The sequence below is a fragment of the Gymnogyps californianus genome, chromosome 4 (assembly GCF_018139145.2).
Source record: "Gymnogyps californianus isolate 813 chromosome 4, ASM1813914v2, whole genome shotgun sequence".
Taxonomy (NCBI): domain Eukaryota; kingdom Metazoa; phylum Chordata; class Aves; order Accipitriformes; family Cathartidae; genus Gymnogyps; species Gymnogyps californianus.
In genome coordinates, this window is record NC_059474.1 from 21,036,830 (window position 1) to 21,059,045 (window position 22,216).

At 34.5% G+C, this 22,216-nt stretch overlaps 1 protein-coding gene across 2 annotated transcripts in view; it reads left to right on the forward strand.

Annotated features, from left to right (window-relative positions):
• The window catches only part of TBC1D19 (TBC1 domain family member 19), a 53,744-nt gene that overhangs the window by 19,986 nt on the left and 11,542 nt on the right, over positions 1-22,216 (forward strand). For both annotated transcript variants that reach the window (XM_050896433.1, XM_050896434.1), the window contains 9 exons: positions 467-541; positions 1,497-1,560; positions 3,269-3,315; positions 5,356-5,466; positions 6,317-6,389; positions 7,187-7,225; positions 9,704-9,816; positions 17,840-17,914; positions 18,394-18,456. In XM_050896433.1, coding sequence (XP_050752390.1) covers positions 467-541; positions 1,497-1,560; positions 3,269-3,315; positions 5,356-5,466; positions 6,317-6,389; positions 7,187-7,225; positions 9,704-9,816; positions 17,840-17,914; positions 18,394-18,456 — 660 coding nt within the window. The remainder of the gene's footprint in view (positions 1-466; positions 542-1,496; positions 1,561-3,268; positions 3,316-5,355; positions 5,467-6,316; positions 6,390-7,186; positions 7,226-9,703; positions 9,817-17,839; positions 17,915-18,393; positions 18,457-22,216) is intronic.

Consider the following 22,216-nt stretch of genomic DNA (forward strand, 5'->3'; position numbering starts at 1 on the left):
AGAATACCAAATTTCTAACTTCTTGAACTTCTGAGACCATCTAAGATACCTTTTGTGGAGAAAGACTTGCACTCTCTTCAGGTCACAAAGTGGAGAAGGCATTCTCTGTACACAGTTGATTGCCCTGCTTATAATAATTTGAAAAATGTTGATATATAAGGAAGCTTGATCATTAGGCATATGTCAAAAATCAGTAATTGTGAAATATATGCTTTTTGGAGATCTGAAATGTGAACAACTCATTTTTCTGGTTCTTTATTGTGGTGGAAATGATGGAATCTGTTTGCTCTGTTGTTTCCATTTAAACAAGCATGTAAATATTCCCTTAACGTTTTCGCAGATGTCAGTCAGTGACTCTTGCTATCCTTTCTTATATATGACTTTAAAAAGCTGCTTGTTATTACATGATAAATGCAATTGGAGGAGAAAGAAATTCCGTATAAGTTAATTTTTGTGTGTGTTTTAGGGAAGCTGGGAGAAGCGAATTCTAAAAAGTCTGAACAGCATGTGCACAGAACTCAGTATCCCACTGGCGCAGAAGGTAATGTATTATTAACTTCCTGTTGCCAAACTGACATTTTTTGGAAGTTAAGCCTCGTGTTGTACATATGTAATGTGATGTTCATTTTACACATGGTTATCAAGAGCTGCAAGGCTGGTATCCAAATAATTGTAATATAGAATAATTTTCAGGGATAGTGGCAATGTATGCATCAGCTCAACTTGGGAGAAGATGAAGTCTATAGGTAGGTCTTCCTTTTTGCTGTTGCAGTAATTAATTACCCTCTTCAGGGAGCAGCATGTTGGAAAGCTAATTGCTATGTTCATTGCTCTTAATAGAGCATTTTTGTGTGTGCAGACTCAGCTGTATAACTTCTAGCTGCATAGTCTGTACACAATGTAGATATACTTTGTGTGCTGGAGAAAGCAATAATTGAACTGGCACTTCAGGAGAGAGAGATACTGGTACACTGCTAATTTTGTCATTCTGCTCTGTGTTGTTTTTTTAATTTAGAGGCTTTAATTTTCAAGATCATGGAATTGGGGAATAATGTTAGAATGTTTTGTTCTTTATCTTTCTCCTGTTGTGTATCTATGATGGGTAGCAGAACCTCTATGGCTTATGATATGAGATAAAGGATGCAGCTGTGTTTGCTTTTCATGACTGTGCCAGGGACATGAATTTGATGACAAAGTCCAACAGCTCTATGGAATGAGCAGTAAATCTTCAGTAATATGAAACTGACTACTAAGTAGCCTAAAATTCGTTAGTAAACGCATGAACTATTTAATGGGCTCCTTTTTTCCTTGAACTGGAACTTGGACTTTCTACAGTAGAATATACCTTCAGGCTGGGGATAATTTGTAAGCAAAGTAAGTTTGTATTGCTAGTGAAATCTATTTTTTAAAGTGTTACATAAATTAATGTATTTGAAATAGGCATGTTTTTACTCATTCTGTTAAAAATAGAAGAGTTACTTTCCTGTACGTTTCAGAGGCCTGTAAATGAACAGAAAGAACTGCTTAATAAATGGAATGAAATGGGAACTGATGAGCCAGGTAAGGTCAACTAAATTTATGTGCATTAAATTTTTGTACATCAAAAAATAGCATATACATCTTATGTATCAGTCAAAGATTAATGTAATCACTTCAAGGTAAACTGATTTCAATCTCTTTTCTCATTGGTAATGTGTCATTATGCATAAATAAATATTCATTTCATTGTTACTTTGTTTCAAGTTATTGTATTAACTTGGAATCATCACCGAGAGGTTATGGTAAAATACTGCTCATTCCAGTGCTTAGAGATTTATACAGGTAGGGCACAGCTCCTCTTAGTTTAAGCTCAGACTAATAGGAGAAAATGTTCAGAACTATGAATAATTGTTAAGGGAGAAGCCACTGCCCGAGCATTCACACACCAATCAAGAAGTCGCACACACGCCACCCGAGACATTTAACTGCTAGGACCGGAGTCCCTTTGCAGCAGGCGACTCCAGTGAGTCGACGGGTGCCCCTTTCGACTCCTCACACACACACACTCACCCTCGAGTGCTGCTTCTTCCTTCAGGCTTGACCCTAGGTTCCCCAAAGCAGAATCTCTAATCAAGGGCTTCAAAATAAAAAGCGTAATTTATTCTGTCTGTGGTGCACAAATTTAGACAGCTCGAGCTGGTTGCCTCCAGAGAGGGACCCCAAACGCTGACATCCCTGGGCAATTATACCCTTACAATCTAAGTTCCTGCCCCTCAGACCATAGTCTGGTCCAATAGTAATATTCGGGTCTGGGGTCGTCTTCTCTCTCATTGGGTCCTTTTTCTCATCTCTAGGTGGGTTCTTTCTCTTTCCTGTTTTTTAGGCTAGTTGTGACTATGTCTCCTTTTCCTGGCTCAAACTGGCTCTAGGGCTTTCTGAATCTTCTTATTCCTCCAGTCAGAGAATAGGTCAACGTTAAGCAAAAGCATTAAGCAAACTCTGAGTTCTGCTTTATAATGAAGACTGCTTTTAAGCAGCTAAACAAAGTCCTTAAAGCTCTCCAAAACATGTTAACAGCCTCTATAATTTATATACGTTCCTGTGCTATTATAGCCTCACAATCTTATCCCATTATTGCCATGTGCTGTTTATGTCTTGTTTGGGTGTGGTCCGCATGCTCATGTAGCTCAGCTTTGCCACCTTCCACAACGTAATTAAGCTCAGCCGTTTTATTAACAAAAGATAAAAATAACACTTGCACAGAATAGTCAGTCATATTATCCTTTGGGAGAGCAAGGGTAACTGCCTTGTTAGTTCATATCCAAGTTCCTTAAAAGAAATGATTTTGCAAAGGTACTAGTTTGTATTGCAGTACCACCTCTGCGATGGCAAATACTTTTAATGGATTGTTTATGACTGGTCCCTATTTTTTATTTGACAGCAGTACGTTTAATTCAACAATCTATGCTGTTTAAAAAAAAAAAACCCTCTTTTGAATATCATCTCTCTCCCATGTCTAAGAATGGTTCAATCTAAAGACTGACGTGGAGTAAGTAAAAACTTCCTGTAATTACTGTTTACTTACTTGGGGTTTGCAAAACTAAGGCACTAACAGTAGCATAATCTTGGAGAATATGTGGTTGTTGTAGTCATGAATCTGTGATAATGTTATTTTAATCTTTGCTCTAATATGTTATTGAAATTGCTAGATTGTGTTACAGGTATGAGAAAATCGCATGTTTTTTTCATCTCTTGGTTTAAACATAGCATCACTGAAATCTTATTTCAGATCTAAGTCTCTTCCGGCCTGTTTATGCACCTAAAGATTTTCTTGAGGTAAGCATTTATGAAACAATGACTCAGCCATTGACTTGCATCCATTATAGTCTTTTATGTGAAGTGGGAAAAATAATTGTCAAGTGTATTTCAAACAATTTGTCCTTTATAGCAAGTGAAATCTGACATGTTTTTTACTACTCCATGTTTTGTTTACAAAACAAAATGCTGTTGTCTGTTCTTTTAACTGCAGTCTCAAATTGTACTTGTGTTAAACTTCTCTTTCTCCAAAGAACAGTTTGGAACTAACGTTTTTCCTCTGAGGGCAATTCTCCAACTGATTTCATAAATCATTTTACATTTTAAATTGCAATACGTTAAGCTGATAAATTGCAATATGTGAAGCTGATAGACTGTTTGGTCGTAGATGGTAGACCTGTATGCAGTTGAAATTTTAGGTCATCTATGAAGGTTGTGAAAAATCAAACATGAAACAGAACTGTGTGGAATTCGGAGGCTTTTGTCTGTAATCAAACCAAACCATTAAAAAAAAAGGTGACTGCTGAATCTTTAAAGTCAGAAATGACAGTATTACTCATCTTTTTTTATGGTTCAAGCATAGAACATCTTAGTAAAACAGAACTTGCTTTACTAGCTATTCCTAGAATAGGCATGGACAATGGACGATAAACATCGTTGATGACAGTGAACTTAATGGTGACATAGTAGATTTTGGATTAAAATGTGATTGAAAATAAAATTTAAAAAATCAGTATCTGTATCTCCTGTGAGTTACACAGGAAACAAATCATCTAGAGCATGACAAGTGTAGAGTCACAGAGTTAAGATGGCCTCCTAATTTACAGAATAAAACTTAGAAATCTAACACTGAATTATCAGTCAGAATTAATGTAGTAATATTTCGATGTGATTCAGTGCAAGTTTAGTGGAATGTCTTTTGTAGTGGTAGAGGAGATTTATAGTATTTCTGACAAGTGTAAACTGTTTCATGGTTATAAATTGTGAATGCATTTCTGAATGCAACAATAAACTTTCTACCCATTTTGTTACATTTCTAAAGAGCTCCTCTTGTTCAGTTAGCGATAATAATATTGGAAATTTTTAATTTATTCTGTTTTCCATCACTGTACTAACAACCAAGTTGTATATTTAATCTTGAATCTGTAAACAAATCCATCTTCATTTTAGCCTTATCCAGTGACCCTCATGGTCACACTCTTTTTCTTTCATACTGCTTTCTTCCAAGAGTTTGCAGTTTCTTACATTAATCTTTTAATTTACAAGTCTGACAGTGAGGTTATATGGTATTAGAATACTTACAATACTGAGAATTGTAGAGGTAGGATGTTGTGGAAGAATTTCCTAAGAGCTGGAAACTCATCTTAGAAAGAATCTTTGCCAGCTCAACATTATAATATCAAAATCTATACCCATGGAATAACAGTATGTAAGAGACTGTAAATTCCTTTATAGATCACAGTTACTTATCTTAACATTATGATTCTTTGTCCCTTAAATTTTATTCTTACTTTAGGTTTTCAATTCTGTAATTTATTCTTTTTCCTTAAATGAAAGAAGATATTTTGGTGTATTCTTATTTAGTGAGAAATTATTTTAGTAGCAAATTATGTAGCACTTTGATTGAAAGCTACGTAAGGTTGCCAATGTAAGAATATGGATAAAAATTCTTTCAGAAAAAAGTAATGCTGAAGAATATCCTGGATATTGTAGCCATCAGAAATATACTCTGGGCATTCAAATACCTTTGATGAGGAAGTGAATTTTAGTCAAGACACTACTGTGTAGCCAGCACTTAATCCCCTATATAAAAAATTATTTCTGCTTTTTTATTTCATAATTTGAGCTTACTTTTCAAAGTAGAATATGTTTGCTTCTTTAAAAATTTGGCTCCTTTTTGATTTTGAAAAAGTTGAGATATAATTTGGGCCTATATATATGATAGTTGCAGGAAATTATTTTATGCTGAACATACTGTTTGGAATACTGATGATGTTAAGAAGAGTTCTGAATGTAAATTTCTGAATATACGCAAGGAATGACAGAGCTACCATTTTTAAGGTACTGATGAACCTTCGAAACCCAAATTATGAAAATGGAGAACAGACTAGTTTCAGAAATCATCTGGGGCTAATTCAGGTTCCTCTAAAAGTTAAAGATATTCCAGAATTGGTAAGTATATTTTTTCTTACAAGAGGTTTCTGTAAGAATTATTTTGCCTTGCTAATGAATAAGATTCTAAACAATAAGGAAGAATATTAGTATCATGATAAGTTTCTCCTTTTGAAAGTAAAAATCAATCTAAATATGTAGTTAAAACACAGATCATAAAAAAGTTTTATGAAAAGACATTTTTAATGAAAAATAAAACATAAACAGTAAATTATCTGCCAGTAGGAAAGTTTTCATTTTATGCCACACAGGTTTGATTTGTGCCAAAAATATACTTCTGTACATGTTATTCACTTTTTTCTGTACAAGAAACTTTAAATATGTAGCTTATCTTAATTCTACAGTTTTATTTGATGCTGTACAAGATGAGTAACCTGACAATCAGTTAGCTTCTGATTTTCCTCTCAAAATAATTTTAAATTGCTTTATTGTCAGATTGTAAATGAAAGGAAATGCTTGGGTACTAGTATTGTAATTGGAAAATAGGAGAGCTCTTCTTAATGCTTCACTGATAAGGCTCTTGAGGATTTTATGCTAGTAGAAAAACTTGCACCTGGGTTGGAAAAGAGGTGGGAATTGGAGATCCTTAACCTGATCTTTCATTCACCACTTCACATCCAGCTGTAGCTCATAGTTGACATGAAAACTGGGGCCTATAACTAAAGCTAGAGTAAGAATCAATGTGAGATTCTTCTCTTTAAAAACCTGAGCTCATATTTCATATGTATGCATTTAAAAGAACTACGTTTGTTTTAGAAAATATTTGCATTAAGCCTTTCAGAAGCAATCTCTAGTGATTTAGAGAATTAAACATTGTTAATTACTGTTTTCTGGTTTTCTTTCTTTTCAGAAAGAAGACTTCAGTGAACTAGGCTTAAATGTAGGACAACTGGGTATTGATGATTCAGCACAAGTGCCTCCTGGTTAGCTAATGCTGTGCTTCAGTCATTTAAATAGAACACTAATGAGTAGAATACTTTGCAATTATCAAGTAATTTGTGTATTTTTTCCATAATAAACCATACATATTTGTTCTGTAACTATGATTGTAGTGATTTTCCTAGTAAAATATAGCTAATAATAGAAAACATTGCAAATATGAAGGGTCAAATTTGGAGAAGATTTAAAATCATCATCTTAAGTTGAAAATATGTTAATTTCAGTGTGTTTGAACACTTCAGGATCTAGAGAACAAAATTACCTGTCTCCAAAAATACAGAAAATATCAATAAATGTTAAGCCAACTAACAGATAGGCATATGTACAAACATCTTTTAATTAACTATCTTTAGGAAAAGATTACAGAAAATATCCATATATTAATATTCAGTAGCTTAAATAGTGCATAATTTCTGTTGGTTTTCCATGTATGCATTTATTCCTGTAGAAAGAGGTTTTAAAATGGTCTTTCCATATAAAAATGGAAAACGCTATAGTATCAAGTGATTTTTCTTTTAAAATTGAAACTTAACTAATTGAAAGTCTAGGTTCAGGTAGTATAGTGCTGCTTTGGTATTTGTGTCCTTCAGACAAGAAAAAATTCTGTAGTATTATTTCTTCTTAGTTTTTGAAAAAGAACATTGATGCTGATGCAGGTTAATTTTTAGTGACATTAGCAGTAAAAATCAGCTGAACATAATGGTGTGTAGTAAAAATATAAAACACTTAGCTAGAGTATCTTTTATATATTTTTTGCTGTTCTTTTCTATTTATTTTCTAGAGTTCTTTGAAAATGAACATGTACGTGTTGGACAGAAAGGTATGGATCTGTTTTTATCTGTAATAAACTGTGAGTAGTTAGGAATGCATTTAGTAAATTTCTATCTCAATTACGTGTACCTCTTAGAATTTTAAGAATGTAGACAGACTAACTCAAAACATTGTCAGTAATACCATTGTAATTTAGACAGAGACAGTCAGTAAATACCATTGTAATTTAGACAGAGACAGAAAGGCAAGCATTTGCAGTCTACCAGTAGCTACCAGATAAATAGCTCCACAGATATTTCATTAAAAATTAAATAGGAAGCATAGAGACATAACTTTTTGGTGATAACTTAAGTTGTACCACTACTGAATTTAATTTTAAAATCAAAAGACTCTGGACTCCCGTCTCTGCACACATGGTTCTCATTAGTGTAATGGGATTTACGCCTGTGCGTCAGAACAGTCTTTTTAATGGTTATTTGCAATTGCAGAACTTGCTAAATATTGCAATACTTAGCCACTATGGAAAATTCACTCATTTGTCTCTGTATACTGCTTTTTCTGAAGAAGTTTCAGGGGTTTTTTTGTAGGTTAAGAAATAACCTACAGAAGAAAGGGAAAGATAAAAGAAATAATTTATTAGCTCAAGTTTGCTTATAGAAGAAACATACAAGGAATGTTTGAAATCCACCAATATCTGCTCCTTACTGTCTCTTGTGATTCCTGCTAAACATTATCAACATCAAAGAAAAAAATAGAGTGGATACCATCCCAAAAGTCCTCCATCCCTTCTTTTTGTTGCAGTAACAAAACAGTGACCTTTCTTTCTTACTTCTCCTTTTGCGGTCCTCTTTCTGTCCCTCATCGTCTGTTTTCTGATTCAAGAGCAACTCATTAGGGTACTGTCCATCTCTCTGTTCTTTTCCTGTTCTTCCAAATAAATTCCTCATCCAGACTTCCTGAGCCAGTCATTCAACTCCACAATGTAATTCCTACTCCTCATCTCGTCTGTGTAGAGCAGCCTCTATTACAGAGATTGTCATAGCTTTTCCTATATGCAAAGATACAAAATTTTGTAAAAATGTAAGTTAAGAGTCTTTGACCATAAACTGAAATCTCAGTTCATTCACTGGGAATCCTACTGTATGCTCTGTTGGGTGTCGGTTATGACTTTTTGGTTGCCACTGATGTTATTGATTTTGCTATTATATGTATTGCCAAGTCTGAGGAATTTTCTTTATTGTATTTAGTAAAACCCATCCTGTATATAGCAAAACTAATTTTTAATATTTCGTGTCTCAGTAAGAAACAATAAGGTAAACAGTTATGGACACTGAGATGAATCACAGTCTTTTCTAAGGTGTTGTGGGGAATGTAGGAGTGTTTTTTCTTTTTTCCCCTCTTCGTTTAGGAAAAAAGGATCACACACCATCTGTGTTAGAGCTCTGCAGGTTAAACAGAAAATTGGCAGACTGGTCTATTCAGTATTTAAGAAGAGAGGGAAAGAGAGAGGAATCAGTTAAATAGATTTATAATTCCATAGCTCATCCTTCTAAGTCATGTCAGGGCAAATATTGTGAATATCGAATTTACTGAAATTCAGAAAAGCAAGTTGTTTCTGAGAGACTTCAGAAAAAATCAGAGGATACGGATTTGGAAACTTCTGAGTAGCAGTACAACACTGATCTAATGTCTAGATAATCTCACCGAAATATTCTCTCAGCTCTCTCCGTTGTGAAAGACATTTCAGGTATGAGGGTACAATTAATCACATAACCTCGATGGGAAACAACACTTCTACCAGCTTAGGATAGCTAAAGATGCATGTCTTTCAAGTAAGGAATGAGATAATCTGCTCTAAGGTGTGTACAGTACTCCCAATGAGGCCCTTGTGACAGAGTAGCCTAAAGCTTCACAACAGTGACCCATCTAAGCACACCTGTCAACAGTAGAGTATTTGTTTTATGTCAATCTGAAGGACAAACAAAATCTTTTGAGAAAGAAAGTTTTTTATCTTCCAGAGTACGTTTACCAATAATGAAGGAACATGACAGTACACTCTGAAATGGAAAATTCTTGCCCCACAGTTGTCTGTGAAGATATTCGTATAGTTAACGTAAAAATAGGGGAGACACATAAAAACAGAATGAGTGGCAATCTCCTGTTTGAACTGAGATACCACTCATAGTTAAACAGGAGTATTTTGTGGCTATATAGGGCTGCTTGTTCTGCTTGATGCCAGCCTACTAGCTGCAACTAGCCTTGATATAGTCATAGATCCATACTAAAAGGATACATACTAAGTGCTGTTTTATGACAGCCTTGCTTATTAATATCAATTGCCGTGTTTCCCAGGGAACTACTTCAAAATTGCTTTGTGGAAACCAGACCTTTTAGATATTTTCCCATTAACTAATGCTTACAGCATGGTAAACCAGTCTGTAAAGTTAAAAATTAAAGCATTTGATAATTTGATAAACTTTGGAAGTCTTAAACTACATCAATTCATTACCTGCTTTGTTTCTTACAGTTTTAGCAGAGCAAGATAGTGCTGCAGCTCAACAATATGTTCGTCAGGGATGTCCAACAGCACTCCGAGCTGATCTGTGGGCCCTCATTCTCAATATTTCTAATCAGCCAGAGGTAAGGAGCAAAGTGAGAGTAAAATATGAAGACTAGGTGAAAACACAAAAGTGCAAGCACATATCTTCTAGTGACCTTTTTCCAAAATAGAAATGCTCTACTGAGTTGTCACAGTGTCGCAGAAACTCTAGATGGATAGCAACGTATTTTGAAAGTCACTTTAATGCTATCAATATGTAACGGTCAAATTCAACAGGAATGTTATGTTGTATTGAGATATAACGGCCGGATGAAACAGGAATATTAGGTCATAACACTGCAACGAACGCAACTTGTTACAGGTTCAGGATGTCAGCTGGGAACTAGTACTACACGAACTGTAACCAAATCTAAGCTTAGAATGATGACTCAAAATGCGCAATCACTCACCGACAAGGCCAGGCTCTCAGCCTGCAGGAGTTTCCGTGGGCGGCGTCCCCGGCTGCAGACCTGCGGCTCCGAGGAGGACTGGCTCCATGTGCCCTCCGGCGGGGCTCCATTTATACCCTAGGTCGGATCGGGGCTCGTGGTCATATATGGTCAGTGGTCTGGAAACTTCTCTCAACCGAGGGGTTTCCCTGGTTGAGGTGTTTTTGGCGGGCTCTGGTAGCTGGGGCGCGTGGCCTGGGGCACTGTGTGTACGTGACTGCAGTTGCTGGCCGGCTCGACCCCAAACCGGGGCTTCTAGTTTAACTCTTTCCTTCCCGCGGTTGAGAAGTTTCGGCCTTTATCGGGGCAGGTGCACCTGCCACACACAGAAACCGATAAACATTTTATGAGAAATATACACATGCCTGTAAAAAAACTCCGTGCTGTGGTGAAGTCTTTTAGGCTCTTCCCTAATTTTTTAACAGATACATGAGCAAAACACTGTAGAACAAACTATTCAATTGATCTGGCTAGTTCCTGAAGTTTTCCTATATGGTGCTGACTTTTTCAGAAGGGGACAAGAAAAAAGTCCTGGAAAGAAGACTGAACCTCTCTTATCTTTGCTAAGTTTTATAAAAAGAAGATGTGCTATACCTATTTCCTGGCTATTTGAACCTGTTATCGTACGCATGTACATATCTTGTAAATTGCTTTATGTATTATTGCATATACTCTACATATGTACAATCAAAAAGACATAAAGAGGAACTAGTAAGATGTGGATTGTTTTCATACTCCCTTGTACAGCAGCAGTTTTTCAAAGTACCTTATATTTGACTCAAGTCCTCAACAATGAAATCTTCTGTAATATCTGAAGCCATGCTGCAGTCAATAGATCTAATATAACATAAAAAGTTAAATCTCTGTTTAAATCTTTGCAGAATTGTGAATACTTTGATGCAAGGCTTTTATTGCAATAAAAAGTAACATGGATACATGTAAATTTGCTCATAAATGTGAGAATTTTACAGTATCTCATGTCCTTTGAGGATGTAGCCATTTTCTTGTAATACTGGGGCATTTGTTGGTAACTACATAGTACAATCATAAGATCTTGCTCTTAAAAACAAATGTAAATCTTGTTCATTGACAGCTTACCTAACGAGTTGAGGTTATTTGGTCTGGTATTAGAATTACTTAGTTTATTCCTTTTTGAAAAAATAAAATAGGCTTTTGTTTCTAGTAAATAAAAGATTGAATTTTCTGTAGAAGAAAGAGCTGTTGAAATAATAATGAAATATTATACATCTTAAGATGCTCAACACTAGATTTAAGTTATTTTAAATTATCGGGACAGCTTGAATTTTAGAAGTCTTTATGAGAGCAGGAATATTAGAGGTGTGAAATTAATGTTGTTGGTTACATTGCATCTGTTTATATTCTGTTAAATGCTGCATGCTGTAAAAGCATTTTTATTTTAATGTGGAAAATGAAATAATTGTATAAAAAAGCCAGGTATTCTGTTTTGATGACTGAAAGTAAAGATAATAATCAGAAAAAAGATAAAATATTTCATTTTATGTTCATATAAAGCATGAGTTGTTACAGAAATAGATTTACTAAAATCAGTTTCCTGAAATTCACATGGACAATTTTCAACAGTTACCTTTTTTAAAGAGGAACAAGCTATGTCTGTCTATTATGTCAGCCACACTGCTACGTCCTTTAAAAGTTAACTCTAGTTTATAGTTGTTTTTAATATGTGTTTATTCTATGCATGAAGTGTGAGTATTTTAGTCATTCTCAAAAGGTTAGTCTCTACTGTGAGGGTATTAACTCAATTTACTGTTAGGTGATGCTAACACCCTGAGACGTTCTTCTTGCATATACTGAATATACTGCTTTGTTTTTTGTAAAGCATAGCAAAGCAATTTTCAGATACATGTAGCTGTTTTATGATCTGCTGTATTTCTTATAGACTTTATCGGTTTATGTAACGCTTCTTTTCTCTACCTCTTGTGTACTGTTTCTCTGCTGAAGTTGAATTGTGTGGTTGCAGAGATTTCTTGCTGTAATATTTCTGATTTGCAGTTTAGGCTCTATTACATTTATAGCTATATGAATCTATAAATCATAAGGACCATGAATTTCCTTTCTTTTAATGTAAATCATTATGAGGGTTTGGTATGGGCAGCATTGTGTGTGTTAGCATCCAATATTGTTGTTTGGAAAATTTTATTCAGTAAAGCTCGGCCTCTGTATACAGCTAATATACAGCCAAGCAAGGGATGATACTAGCAATCTAGCATTGTAATAGTAAAAATGATAAACTGTAAGCTCTATATGGAGGATTATTTAGAAAAGCGTAAACACATTTCCTGGCAATAAATTGTTTATTAGTTTTCATTTGTAATGGTACATTTTAGAGAAACTGTGTTAAAAGAGCATTTTTAAGGTTGCAAAGTCAAACATTTAAAAGCTGAACAGTGTCACAGTTAATATTGCCTGTGCAAACGGTCCAATTTGCTCTGTCTATGTATTTTATTGTATAATCTTGAATCACACAATCACAGTTTTTCCTGTGGGATGTCTGCCTTGTTGATTGCACAAAATGAATGGCACACACTTACTGAGAATCTGTTTAATTTTTTTTTTCCTTCTGTTCAGTGTGTTACCCTGTTGTTTATTCACTGCATGGTATTCAAGCAGTGCTTAAAAAACAAGATTGTTCATTGTCTTACAGGCTTTTTTCCTCTAATTTTTTTAAGTTAATGGGTTGAAAATCAATCTTAATTCTGAAAATTCCAGCATGCAGAAATTAGTAATGCTTTGCTTTACTACACTTTTACTGAATGTAATTTCCTAGGTTTAAAAACTTAATAAATAGGTGAGGTGGTAAGTTCATAATGGAGCATGATGTGACACTATGCCTTATCAGTAGGGTTATTTAGATTAGGATCAGTAGCCGAAGGTACCCACTGCACCATTCAAACAGCAGAGAAGCCAGTAGCAGTAATGCACTGTCACCATCTTTGACTGGAGAAGGATGTACTTTACAAGTAGATTTCACAAGTCTCTGGTAAAAGGAGAATAAATTTTGGATCCTCTTCCAGGATTTGCCGGTAGGGACTTTCTTTAGCTCTTTTGTCCATTATCTCTTTATGTAATCTGTTTAGTTTTTTGTTTTGTACTTGTTTCTGGTACTTCTGTTCCAAGATCTACAGCTCACCTAATTAATGCTGGTTACCATTCTTTAGGCTTCATCCAATTCCCACAAATCTTAGTGTCTCCCTTTCTAGACTCCCCAATGTCAGTCGTTCTTCATATTCCTAGTTCTATGCTTCACCCACCCATTTCTTGTATTAGATTTGAGAGGCAAGTACAGATAGTGCAATCAAATGACAAGGGTAACCTAAAAATGAATCATGAGCTGCCTGCAGTTCAGCAGTGAGAGTGCAGTTCCTGTGCCAGGGATTTTGTGACAGGCCACAGGTGGACTGTGTCTGCACAAAGGCTGCTGAGTAATCCAAACCTTAATTTCAAAGAAGGTGAATCACCAGATTCTGCTTAAACTAGCTTTGCTGGGTACTGCTGAAAGATACTGTTCTGTCTTGCCTGTGAGCTACTTTCAGAGCTCCCCTTTCCTTGTGCTCTCAGTGTGAGTTTTTTGGGTGGAAATTTTGGTATGTGGCTTTGTAAGGTCAAGAGGGCTGTGCACTGCAATCCTGAAATGTACTTTGTTTCAACTTGGAAAGATGAGTATGTTTGGAGCTGTGGTATAAAAAAATATATATAATTTTGAGAAAAGCTACAGTCTATATAAAAGTGCAACACATTTTTAAAAAGGAAAAGGTTTACAAATCAAGGTTACATTAAGATTCGGCAGACAGAGAAGAAAGGTTGAATGAGATGAAAATGGTAAGATTTTGATTTTATAATTGAAAACATTTTAGGCTAAGAAATATACCACATTTTTGGACACTCCTGAAACTTGGCAGTAGTCCGTTGTCTCGTCTGGAGGAAGAAATGCAGCCAATAAAATAGTAAAATAAGACTTAAATCTTTTTTGAAGCCTGAGTGAAGCTCTTAAAAACATTCCTCACTGTTTAAGTGAGAAACTGATCACAGAGCAAGAGAGTCATGTGGCTTGAAAGTAAATCTGTGACCAATCTTGTTTATGATTCAGATATAAGGAATAAATTTATTAATACAGCATGAATCACAAGCCTCTTGTCTTACTAAGAGGCATGGGCGAGATCCTCTTGTAGTCAAGTTGCAGCTGAAAAACTGGCGTGATTCCCAAGCCCAGACTTCATTTTGCATCACAACAATCACAATTTAAGAGAAAATGAATGACAAGTAATGAGTTAAAGCCTTTATTCCTGGAATGATTATGATTGGTTTTGCCTTGCAAGTCCCTTTTTAATAATTTCTGATTTGTTTCCCAAACTTTTTCTCATGAGTTCTAGTTCAGGTGGACAGCTTGTCCTTCTGGTCTTTTTACTAAATTATTGAACTGTTAAAATATTTAAGTATTGTTTTACTCTGCTAATATTTGCAATGTAAATTTGCTATTCATTTTTTCAGGGTAGAGTTTTGAGTTGTGTTTGAGATTTTAGTTCATGCTGAAATTGTAACAGCAACAGCAAACGGTATTTGATTTTTCTGGGTAATGACCAAGTTGGCCTAGTGGGTTTTTGTAAAAGCAAAGGAGAAACTATTATTCGGGGGGGGGGGAAGTTGATGAACTGTTGACCCTTTTCAGTTAAAATCATATTGAAAAAAGTATTCAACTGATTTGTAAAGAACTTGCATTCAGTTTCTGCGAGCTGCTGAAGAATCTGAGCCCAGTTGTTCTCTCTTTTAAGACAGTGCCCTAAACATCAGGTTGCTTATTCTTACCACCTTTTTAATTGCTTGGAATATTTACCCTAGTTGAAACAAATTAAGGAGGAAAATTGGGAAGGATATATATTTCAGAAATTGTACATCCTATTGGTTAAGGTGAAGTAATTCAAATCTCTGTTCTAACTCAGACAGTACTTGCCCTATATTCTAATAAGTAGAATGTTTTCTGAAATCAGTACACAAGTCTGAAGGGTGGGAAATGGGAAGTGTCTACGCTTTAGCTTTGCTAAAACAAAAAGAAATGTTACAAAATGGTTTAAATACATGTGTCAATCTGGATTAACAAATAGCAAATCCTCTGTTCTGGTTAAACCTATTTAATTTAAATTTCTTTCAGCAGTTTTCTGTTTTTCTTCTGTGGAGTATACTGTTCACTGGATATTGGCATAAACTGTAATTTATGCATAATTGCAATTAACATGATTCTTTACATTTCTATTAATAATGCAATTGAATTAAGGCATAGGAAGCTGATAAACATTTTAAGAAATTAATAACATAACAATCATAGTTCAGTATGATGCCATAAACAAAACTGCACTGAAACTAGCACTCTAAACTCATGTCAGTACAGTAGAGCATCATTTATGAATATTTTTTTCTTGTACAGAAATCTGTTCTTCATACATTCAGTAAAGTCATTCCTTGCATACCAAATCACTAAGTCTATTCTAAGTGTGAATAAATCAGCAGCAATTAAACTTAATACCAAGTTATGCTGACTGTTAAGATGAATGGACCATGTACTTAAGTGATTACTTTTTAATTGTGGTTTTACAAAGATTTTCCTGTTATTGTTAAAATTAATGGACTCTTGTAAGCAAATGTAAAACATAATTGAATGGCTTTCTAATTCAGGAAGGAGAAGGTTAGCACAAAACACTGGGCTAGCGATAACGTTAACTTGTGGCTTGGAGCCACCTCCAGGGTGGCTTGGTGGTGACCTCAGGTGAAAGTATTTTAAGAAGAAAACTTGTTTCTGCATATAAATTTAAAGTGTGCTCTATATGTGTGTAGCAAAAGATTACTCCCTTCCTTCATACCACTTTCCGTCTCCCACTTCCAAACAGCCTTTAGCAATTGTTCAAGGCAGTTCTAGAGAACTAAAAACTAGGAAATGGTAACAGGAAACCACGAGGTTATTAGAATCTCTTTCTCAAGTTACAATAGATTAGTAGTTGCGTTATCTAGTACCCTTGCAGACGTGAGTTTCATTGTACCATTTCTTCTGTGTGCAACAGAAACAGTTAATCGTGCAGTCTGCTTAGCATGAAAAAGAAGTTCTTTGGTTTTTGTTTTTCTTTTCTATTAGCTCCTTCTGTTCTAACATATACAGTCATTTGAGATGGCAAAAAAACCTTTAGACATTATTCATTTGGCAGTTATGCTTAATTAGACTACAGTATTGGTGCTTTAAAATTGTGACTTGAATATTAGAGTAGTTCTCTAGCTTTTAAGAACAGAATGCTAAATTCATACTGCAAATAATTTACATTTAGTAAATATTTATGTCTGATCCTTCCTAAAGAAATAGTGTAGTGTTTATACCTCCCTTTTTTATTTCTCAGAAAAATGTAAATATTTTCCCTGTGGTAGTTATCAGTGCTTAATAAATACAACTTTTGTCCTCATTTCAACTTAACAGTTTAATAATATATTAATTCTAATAGTTTCTAAGTGTATGCTATGCACCGCTTCTCAGTTTTGGATTAATACAAAGAACAGTTACAGTGTTTCCTAGCCTTCTTTTATTTTTTTTTTTTTCTGTTCTCTCCCTCTCAAAATTTCATCTTACTTCCCATTTGTTCTTTAAATCCTTACTCCAGACTTACCCTTTTTGCAAAGAAATTAGCGGTAAATATTATGTAAAGCTTGGAAAATACAAGTATTTGTGTGGTGTCCATAGAGACACGTTGAAATCAAAATAGTTTTGTGAAGTGGGAAGGAGCTTTGGGACTGCTGATTTAGTTTATAAATTATTCCAAATCGATCTGAAACTGTGTTATTCAATCTGAAACTGTTATTCAATTGTAGGCGTAATGGCAGAGAGGTCTTTAAGGATTTAAGAATTACATGATGATATCGCGACATTTAATTCTTTTTTTCCTTTGCAAGCTCTTTCTAAGAAGAAAGGGATAGAATAAGCAAAAGCAGAGAAGTGTTTGTTCTGATTCTTCCCCATTGTTTCACCCTTGTGTATGTTCTGTAGACATTCGGGAAGTAATTGGAATTTAAAAAAAGGTCTGAGTTCTTTGTATTCTTCTCAAGATTTTTTTTATACATTTATCATTTCATCTCTTCACAAATTTAAACTATTTAGAGATTCATATTAGATTAACATCAAATATTTGCAGCAACTCACTAATGCTAGAAGATATGACAGAACCTACTGGTGGAGAGGTGCATGAAAATAGAGGGTAACAAAGAAAAAAAAACATAATTATTTTGAGCATTGAAAAGGTTTTAGGTGTAGAGAGACCCAAAGGTTGGAAGATACGGATCTTTGATTTGAACTGATTCCTTCATTCTCACTTTATTAATTATCTAAAGGGGAGGCCATTTTATAATGTCTCAAATTTCTGCCTCATTTCTTAGGGCTTAAACTAGAATAAACCATGATAGAATGCTTCATAAATTATGCATTGGGTTTTTCAGCTGAATACATGCTTATGATTTTTTTTTTTAATTGTTAATTTATATTTAAACTAACAAAGCCAATTTTTAAAGTTGTGTCTCAGACTGATGATGATAATATTTTTAATTTTAGGATATCTTGTATTATGAACAGCTTAAGTCAAATGTGATTCAGCACGACCTTTTAGTGGACAGCCTGATTTACAAAGTAAGTAATTCACTAAACAGTGATTAAGTAATTTATATAGTCATCACACCAGTATCTTGTTTTTTTTAACAAAGGAAATGTTAGATGGTTTGGTTTTAAGGAGTATAAGAATAGTTAGTGTGAATTTATTATTGTAAATTCTCTCCTTGTGCCTGTGTTGGCTCTTGTGTAAGACATTTGTTTGAGTTGAGCCGTTAAGTCGTAAAGAAACAGTAACTTCATGTGAAGGAATAACTGGTTTTGCGAGGAAGAAAGCACTGGGGTCCAACTGCTTCCATTTCAAGTTTCAAGTCTGAATACTTTAATCATCAAGTTAATATAACATTATTTAATTTAAAAATATGGAGTATATGCTTAACTACAGCTCTTTCATGATTCAATGGTGAAACAGTGTCTTCTACCACTGTGTTAAGTTTAGCTTCTATAGGAGTCTGAACAGATGTCTTTTGGCTTCAAATTGCTGTATTTTTTGATTACAGGATGTAAAGCTGACAGCAAGCAACGATGACTACTACTTTGTATTTGAGGATTATTTATATCAGGTACGTAACTATTTTTTTCTTAGAAAAGCTAGAAAATACACTCCTGTGGGATTATGTCATCTTTGGAGTAAGGACTGCCTTTGTGTTTCATGTGTAGGCAGAGTACAGTGGGACCCTAGACAGATGCATCTGTTTGCTGCATTACATATACTTTCCCTTCTGAATAACAATCTTGTACACTTAAACAGATTAAGCAGGACAGGCTTCTAAAACTCCTACTCTGAAGGACCCTACACAATGTCTTTCCAATGCAGTAAGCCAGAAGATACAAAGTCAGCCATATTCTTCCCCTTTCCAGCTTTGCAATAATAAAATGATTAACAGCTGTGGCATACAGAGAAATTAAGGCTTGAGAAGTACATTCAGGGTTCCAGTTTAAAAAAAAAAAAAAAAAAAATTCCTTTACAGTGACCTACCGCAATAAGCATAAAAGATATTGTATTGACATATTTTTAAATTGAAGACGTTGATTCTAAATAAGGTAGTGATACGTATGGTTACTTTTAGGATTGCTCCCATTCCAAAACTACTTCTAGCAATGGGGAACCCAGCTAATTTATAAAGAATTATCCTCATTGCTGCCTGTCAAATGCCCTTAAATAGAAGGAGATTACATTTATGAATTTCCTAATGTGTAGTTGATTGCAGTGTCAACATAAATGTCATGCGGCAAAGTTACCATTTCCACAGTGCTTTCAGTTTCATTAGTCACATCTGTTAGGTTAGACTTGCTTAATTTTTTTGTTTTAGAGCTATGTGAAACTAAATGATTTCTTCTTTGATGGCAATATGTAAAACTGCTAGTAATTTATCTAAGCAAGAAACTGTCCTTAATGCTGCTTAGTCCAGATAGATATAAAAATATGTGTTACTATTTAAGCATACTATTCAATTGTGCCTACAGATAATATTTTAGCATAATAAGCATTTAAACATTAATACTTAAAATTATAACCTCATGAAATTATAGCCTTTTTTACTTAAAAATAGTTACAATATTAAGATCTGTATCTGAATTTGTTTCTGAATTTGAACAGTGACTACATAATGACAACTCAAACATTGATATTTATTCACTAAAATATTTGCATGTAGAAGTTTTTCTTGATTTAAGGGTCAAAGATGATCTTCATTATTGTAACATTATCTGTTCATCGTGGGATGTGAAAATCTCTTTCTTATTTCTGCTTCATTCATTATATAGACTACTAAGGCATATTAATTGATCATTAACTGACAGTTCCAGTGGATGCGGGATTATAATCTATGAAGGAGTATGAACTAGTATACAGTATAATCTTTTGTTTTAAGATCATCAGAAATAGATTTTGTTGATCATTCTCAATATATAGCACAGGTGAATGTTGTATTTTTTTGTATATATTAATTAAAAGAATGATTACAGAATGAAAATCATAAAAAGGACTAAACTATCCTTAGTAATTTGAAGGAGAGTCGCCAAAAATCTTTGAAAAATTAAGTAGCTAATTTTACTGCAAGGCTTTGAGGCAAAGAATATCTCAAACTTATAATTATTAGTTGCTCTAGTTTTGTTTGGTACTTCATGGTATTCTTCAGCCTCTTTTCTAGAAGAAAGTTACCCATTTTCCTTGATAATTTTCTCTTCCAACCTAATTTGCAAATGCATTGCTGCCAAATGATTTTGTTCTATGGCCCCTGGAAAAATTCTGCAGTATGAGTCACTTTGATATGGAATATTATTTACTGATTTCATATGATAACTGGAATTAAATATTGGCTAAATAAAATAGGTAATGAAAATGTTAGTTTAAACCAGATAAATTATTTCTATGCTTGCACTGGGTTTGTGGTTTTTTTCATGATTAGTTACTGCCTCTAAGTTTTCCAAGTCACTGAGCAGAGTATGGCATTTGTCTGTGTATTACTTAACAGATAAAGCATCCGTCACAACCAGAAAAATTGGGCATAAAATAACAATGAGGATATTTGGTTGGATTATTGGTACCTCTTTAGTAGCATGCAATCCTTTTCAGGAAGAACACTGTGAAATAGTGTCATTTATTTCCTTTAATATCTTTGCTTTCTTTATCCCAAAGTTTACATGTTTTTATTACTTCTTTATAACTATTGAAATAGAATACAGTTACTTTTAATATAGTAATTTCTTTTTGATAAAAGCTTTGGCTTTTTTTTTTTCTTTTTCTCAGTCCTTTGAATTCAGTGGTTTTCTTTTCAGTTTTGATTATAAATATCCAATAGTTTGCCAAACATTTCTGTACTTAAAAAGGTGTTTGTGTAATTGTTTTCTTTAGCATTATCATTTTTGTGAATGAGAAAAATAATACATGAATTAATAAATTTGTAAATTCATTATTGCAGGCCAGAGGTTTAATTTGAATACTTTAGTCTTACATCCTGCATAATGAACAAATGCAAAGAACCTTACCCAGCAGTTTTTAGGTATAGTCATAACCTATGTTTGAACTAGAGTCTATCTCTTATAAAGATGCATAGTCTTAATTTAAAGACTTCCAGATACTGGTACTGGGCACTGTATTCCTAAGAAAGCAGGCCTCAAATTAAGGTTACGTTCTTTCCCCTATGAGAGAACATAATTTACGTCCTTTTTAGATTAGTTTCTTTTTCTTTCACCTCAGTTAACATATACAGAGAATTACATTTGCCTGTTTATTGTTATTGTCAGCTATATTTTGGCAGCTATGAAAATGATTGTGTATTGCGCAAAAATAATATTTAGCTTAAACTGTTTGAGATAAAGAAACTATTTATTTTTTAAAAGATGTTTGTATCTGAGAAATAGTTTTGAGGTTCAAAAGAAGAAAAAGTCTCAAAATATGACCTGCTTTCCATAAAAAAAAAAAAAAGCAATGATGTTCAGATGTCACAGTGATTCAGTTTTGCATGTTTCCTTTTGACAAACGCTGATATCTGAAAAATGTTTGCAATAGTTAGTTGAAGGAAAAATCCGTTCGTTTTTAGTCACAATAAATTATGTAGTGAAACACCATCTAAAACATTTCCACCTTTTACACCTCGGCTACAGTTAAACAATCAAACAAACTCTTAAAACCTGCAAGAGCAGAGAGGGTTTAAGGTATGTGTTCAGCTCTGGGGCCCCCAACATAAGAAGGACGTGGACCTGTTGGAGCAAGTCCAGAGGAGGGCCACAAAGATGATCAGAGGGCTGGAGCACCTCTCCTATGAAGACAGGCTGAGAGAGTTGGGGTTGTTCAGCCTGGAGAAGAGAAGGCTCCAGGGAGACCTTATAGCAGCCTTCCAGCACCTAAAGGGGGCCTACAAGAAAGCTGGAGAGGGACTTTTTACAAGGGCACGTAGCGATAGGACAAGGGGTAATGGCTTTAAACTGAAAGAGGGCACATTTAGATTAGATGTAAGGAAGAAGTTCTTTACTGTGAGGGTGGTGAGGCACTGGAACAGGTTGCCCAGAGAGGTTGTGGATGCCCCCTCCCTGGAATTGTTCAAGGCCAGGTTGGACGGGGCTTTGAGCAACCTGGTCTAGTGGAAGGTGTCCCTGCCCATGGCAGGGGGGTTGGACCTAGATGATCTTTAAGGTCCCTTCCAACCCAAACTATTCTATGATTCTATGCAAAAAGTCAGCAGCAAGTTGAAGTCTGTCTTACGTCTGCCCTCTTGTGTACATTCTTGATAGTGCAGTCTTTCATTGCATGAAAATGTGAAAATTTTCAAGTACAATACTAATTATTACATTTTTTTACAACTGCATATAGGATGAGAT